The sequence below is a fragment of the Oncorhynchus tshawytscha genome, linkage group LG27 (assembly GCF_018296145.1).
Source record: "Oncorhynchus tshawytscha isolate Ot180627B linkage group LG27, Otsh_v2.0, whole genome shotgun sequence".
Taxonomy (NCBI): domain Eukaryota; kingdom Metazoa; phylum Chordata; class Actinopteri; order Salmoniformes; family Salmonidae; genus Oncorhynchus; species Oncorhynchus tshawytscha.
The window spans coordinates 4,635,001-4,640,756 of NC_056455.1; the positions used below are offsets into that span (position 1 = coordinate 4,635,001).

A 5,756-nucleotide genomic window follows, 5' to 3' on the forward strand; every position below is an offset into this window, starting at 1 on the left:
TGGGAAGTAGCACTGTGTTGTTGTTTTTTTTCATGTATTAATTTGACAGAATCAGATGTGTGTGTTTGCTTTCAAACTGGGATCTATATCGAGTTGTGTAGCTGGGCTGTGCGTGCGTGTGTCCAGGGCTGTCTTAAATCCTCTTTACTGACCTTTGTGCCCTGACCTTGACATCTCGGTCAACCTGTCATCCTTTTAGACATAGAGCCACGGACACGAAGACTCTCTGAAGGGGGTTGACACACTGATTCTATTTACTCCATCTTGGTTGGGGTTGGCACGGCTATGTGATGATTGTGAGGTCGACCTGGAGGCATTAACTTTCACATATCCTCGGGAATTGTCATTTGAGCCTAGAGGATAACTCTCTCCGTCTCTCCCTCTCTCTCTCCATCTCTTCATCTCCTCTCTCGCTCTTAGCGGTGAGGAACGACAGGAACAAGAAGAAGAAGGAGGAGAAGAAGCCAGAGTGTACGGAGATCTACGTGCTGAGTACCGAGACGGAGCAGATGATCGAACGCGTTCGCAAGGCCCATAAGGAGACTTTTCCCTCGCTCTGTCAGCTGGGCAAATACACCACGGTGAGTTATATATACACACACACACACATGCGCACACACACAAGCACATGCACACACACCGACAAGTTACACGTACACAAACATTACCCTCACTCTGCCAATATGTTTTGGGTACACCAAACGCTGACAAACATACACTCCTTTCACTCTCAGCATGCCAACTGGTGTATTTGTAGAATCACAGAATAAAATGCATCCCTCTTCCCTCCCCCCTATAGAATAACAGTGCAGAGCACCGCGTGGCTCTAGACGTAAACCTATGGGATAAGTTCAGTGAGCTGTCCACGAAGTGTATCATCAAGACGGTGGAGTTTGCCAAACATCTGCCAGGCTTCACCACCCTCACTATCGCTGACCAGATCACCCTGCTCAAGGCTGCCTGTCTGGACATACTGGTGAGGAGACGCATCAAGACACACACACACACACACACACACACACACACACACTAGGACACACACTAGGACACACACACACACACACACACACACTAGGAGACACACACACTAGGACACACACACACACTAGGACACACACACACACACTAGGACACACACACACACACACACACACTAGGACACACACACTAGGACACACACACACACACACACACATGTAGGTCATACATATATTTATTACAAACAGCAAAACATCTACAAAAAGGGAACACCAATATACAATATCTTTGTGCGCCACCTCCCTTTCCAACCCTCTCCGTGGCCGTGTGGTTAGTGTCCGTCCTGAGACTGGAAGGTTGTGAGTGTGATCCCCGGCCGAGTCATAAAAAAATGGGACCCGATTCTTCTCTGCTTGGCACTCAACATTAAGGAGATAGATTGAGGATAAGGCAGTCCAGCATCCTGTCCAGGTGGCGCACTTGTACATCAAGCTTCCTCGTGCTACAGAAACAGGAGATAGATTGAGGGTAAGGCCCTGCGGTAGTCCAGCATCCTGTCCAGGTGGTGTACTTGTACATCAAGCTTCCTCATGCTACAGAAACAGGAGATAGATTGAGGGTAAGGCCCTGCGGTAGTCCAGCATCCTGTCCAGGTGGTGTACTTGTACATCAAGCTTCCTCATGCTACAGAAACAGGAGATAGATTGAGGGTAAGGCCCTGCGGTAGTCCAGCATCCTGTCCAGGGGGTGTACTTGCATATCAAGCTTCCTCATGCTACAGAAACAGGAGATAGATTGAGGGTAAGGCCCTGCGGTAGTCCAGCATCCTGTCCAGGGGTGTACTTGCATATCAAGCTTCCTCATGCTACAGAAACAGGAGATAGATTGAGGGTAAGGCCCTGCGGTAGTCCAGCATCCTGTCCAGGTGGTGTACTTGCACATCAAGCTTCCTCATGCTACAGAAACAGGAGATAGATTGAGGGTAAGGCCCTGCGGTAGTCCAGCATCCTGTCCAGGGGGTGTACTTGCATATCAAGCTTCCTCATGCTACAGAAACAGGAGATAGATTGAGGGTAAGGCCCTGCGGTAGTCCAGCATCCTGTCCAGGGGGTGTACTTGCATATCAAGCTTCCTCATGCTACAGAAACAGGAGATAGATTGAGGGTAAGGCCCTGCGGTAGTCCAGCATCCTGTCCAGGGGGTGTACTTGCACATCAAGCTTCCTCATGCTACAGAAACAGGAGATAGATTGAGGGTAAGGCCCTGCGGTAGTCCAGCATCCTGTCCAGGTGGTGTACTTGCACATCAAGCTTCCTCATGCTACAGAAACAGGAGATAGATTGAGGGTAAGGCCCTGCGGTAGTCCAGCATCCTGTCCAGGTGGTGTACTTGCACATCAAGCTTCCTCATGCTACAGAAACAGGAGATAGATTGAGGGTAAGGCCCTGCGGTAGTCCAGCATCCTGTCCAGGTGGTGTACTTGCATATCAAGCTTCCTCATGCTACAGAAACAGGAGATAGATTGAGGGTAAGGCCCTGCGGTAGTCCAGCATCCTGTCCAGGGGGTGTACTTGCATATCAAGCTTCCTCACGCCACGGAAACAGAAGATCTACTTCGATGAGCCAAGGCTCGTCGCAAGACTGACTAACTTCCTCCTTTTCCCCTCCTTCCCTCCCTCTACATCTCAATCCCTCCATCTCAGATTCTGAGGATCTGCACGCGCTACACTCCAGACCAGGACACCATGACCTTCTCAGACGGGCTGACCCTGAACAGGACCCAGATGCACAACGCAGGCTTCGGCCCGCTCACAGACCTGGTGTTTGCCTTCGCCCAGACACTCCTCCCTCTGGAGATGGACGACGCCGAGACCGGCCTGCTCAGCGGCATCTGTCTGCTGTGTGGAGGTACTGCACCTCTGCTCGGATTACTGCACCTCTGCTCGGATTCCAACCCAGCGCTGCACTCCTGTCAGGGTCCGGGAGTTGAGCTCAAAAGAGGCCGATTTGTCATTGTTTTTCCTGCAAATTAGTACAAACAAGTCTCGGCAACTAGTGTGTTTTGTCAGCTGTGTGTATTACTGGTGTGAAGACGTGAGTTTGCCTAATACTGCATGTGGGTAATGCTACTGTTATCATGCCACTGTGTGAATCATGCCACGGTTGGGCGTGCTCTGTGAGCGTACAGATTGGGTATTAAGGACGTGTTTTTCATTGTTTGTGTGTGTGTGTCTTTGTTGCGCGTGCTTGTGTGCGTGTGTGTGTGTGTGTAGACCGCCAGGATCTGGAGCAGGCAGACAAGGTGGACTTGCTACAGGAGCCCCTACTGGAGGCTCTGAAGATCTACGTGAGGAAGAGGAGGCCTCACAAACCGCACATGTTCCCCAAGATGCTGATGAAGATCACGGACCTCAGGAGCATCAGCGCCAAGGGTGAGAGAACACGCCTGTACACTGCATTGTTTTTTTTTTATATAGGGTAGCTTTAGTGTAGCTTAAACTTCTTCCAGTGTGAAGTCATTGGTAGCTTGGGAAACGGTATTGTTTTATGTTGGTGTTGACTTGATATTTTGGCAGTTACCTGTATGTGCTTGTTATACAACTTAATCCACAGTTATTTTATTTTTTCATAAACTATTGATCCTCTGTGGCTAAATTATGTTCTTTTGGTGTATTTTAAACTTTGAAAGTTGGCTCCTGTGATTGTATATTTGTTGTTATTTTTTGCCTCTTGGGCAACCTGCGGGGTTGGGCCCAGGGAATTCAGCCTCTGTAAACCCCTGCGTTAGTCCAGCCCTAGTCTCAGTGCAGCAATACTGCCGTTTATAGCTATATCATGCGTCATTTATTTGAAGATAAATGTTTATGGTCTTACATACGACATTTTGCTGTAGTGGCCGAACCTTGTGGAACACATAACACATGACCCTCTCTCTCTGCCTCTCTCTTCTTCTCCCTCCCACCCTCCCTCCCTCCCTCCCTCCCTCCCTCCCTCCCTCCCTCCCTCCCTCCCTCCCTCCTTCCCTCCTTCTCCTCCTCCAGGAGCGGAGCGAGTGATCACTCTGAAGATGGAGATCCCAGGCTCCATGCCCCCTCTCATCCAGGAGATGCTGGAGAACTCAGAGGGTCTGGAGGGCCAGGGGGCCAGCGGGGGCCGCTCCAGCGGAGGAGGGGCCCCACCAGGCAGCTGCAGCCCCAGCCTGTCCCCCAGTTCAGCTCGCAGCAGCCCCCCTGCACCCTCCCCTTAGACGGGGGTCCACCACCACCCCCCAGACAGGGACAGCCAGAAGGCGTGACTACAGACTCCCACACTGTGACAAACCAGGCCAGAGTGGAGTGGGGTTAGGAAGAGGGCCAAGCCTGGGCCCAACCAAGATGGACTTTGACACTTTGGGGGCAAACGTAGGCCTCGATGGACAGCCGTCCCCCCCACTCCCCTTATCTCAGACCCAGACCGGGCACCGAAACGGGGCCGAACCCGACCCCATCATACTTGACTGAACAATAGGGGGGGGCGGGCGGGCATCTCACTTGGATGGCACTATCCCCATCACCCCCTCACCACAACTATAGACATGCCTCAGAACCAGCACCAGGGAACGGCTGCCCTGCCGCACAAGGAGTTTAATCTGAGATGTTCTGTTTACTCTCCTCAGTGACGACTCTCTGTTCCTCCTCTCTCCCCCTTAAGACATTGGAGAGGAATTCAGGCTCGGTGCCCGTCAGACCTGGGGTGAAGGGGTCGACAAGATACACGTCTTTCTGCAGGGAACTAGACAGACAGACGGACAGCTAGACATTGGGCACGAGTCATCCCTAAATGTTGTCAGGGACAGCAAACGGGGGGGCCCGAAGGGGGGGGTGCCTGCCTCACCTTCTCCTATACAAGAGACTGATTTTTTTTTCTTACAAAAGATATATGGAAATATAAATATATATATTGAAAAAGTAATGATTGCAATTTGAATTGTCCTAGGTGGAATGATGCATAAAAGAGGAGTTGCTATCTTTTTTCCAAATGTTTTCCCTCACTGTTCTTTCGAACTTGTGATCCCCCACCACCTCCCCAGACCTAGTGTTTTGTTCTCTCCGTTTCACCCAGGAATATCGGCACACTAAGTAGTCACAGTGGAAATGTGTTTTTTTTTCTCTCCTCTATCAAATCAATAGATAAGTAGAACAAAAATGATTTTCAGATGCAATTCACTTTATGCACTAGACCTCTTACTGTCACGTTCACAGGTTGGATCAAATTGATACACAAAACACAAATTGTACCAGGTTGGGTTGGCATCTCTCTGTTCTGTTCCGTTTACAGTATTTAGTTTTTTTTTTCGTGGCTGGAAAATAAAAGAAAACATAGTGGCTCTAATGATCGAGAGTCAAGTCGTTGTGGAGTTATGAAGATGCTCTGTGAGATAATAGCAGCCGTGACAAAATGTACATAAGATGTGTTCCTTCTTTTTAAAAGTACACGGAGTCTAGACCTTTTTTTGACATTGTCAAAGCCTTTTATGTTCAGCTTTTTCGTTCTCGTTTTGGTTTCTGCAGTGAAGGCATTGATCACGACATTGACTGTTTAGACCACCTAAGGAAGGGGCTGACTTCTAGGACCACTACGGCCGTTGACAACCAGTAAAGAGTTACATTTCCACTTCACCTGAAATAAAATGGAAAGATTTATGACAATTTGTTGACCCGACAACTCCGTGATCCCCTTCTCCCCCTCTTTTCCCAAGGTGGTCCCTCCCTCATTCCACGTCTGGATAGTGTGTGTTA

At 49.6% G+C, this 5,756-nt stretch overlaps 1 protein-coding gene across 3 annotated transcripts in view; it reads left to right on the forward strand.

Annotated features, from left to right (window-relative positions):
* Window positions 1–5,359, forward strand: part of LOC112225905 (retinoic acid receptor alpha) — a 214,002-nt gene extending 208,643 nt beyond the window's left edge. For all 3 annotated transcript variants that reach the window (XM_042307230.1, XM_042307229.1, XM_042307231.1), the window contains 5 exons: window positions 421–581; window positions 800–976; window positions 2,682–2,886; window positions 3,252–3,410; window positions 4,020–5,359. In XM_042307230.1, the coding sequence (XP_042163164.1) occupies window positions 421–581; window positions 800–976; window positions 2,682–2,886; window positions 3,252–3,410; window positions 4,020–4,225 (908 nt within the window). In that variant the 3' untranslated portion in view covers window positions 4,226–5,359. The remainder of the gene's footprint in view (window positions 1–420; window positions 582–799; window positions 977–2,681; window positions 2,887–3,251; window positions 3,411–4,019) is intronic.
* The last annotated feature ends 397 nt before the right edge of the window (window positions 5,360–5,756 follow it).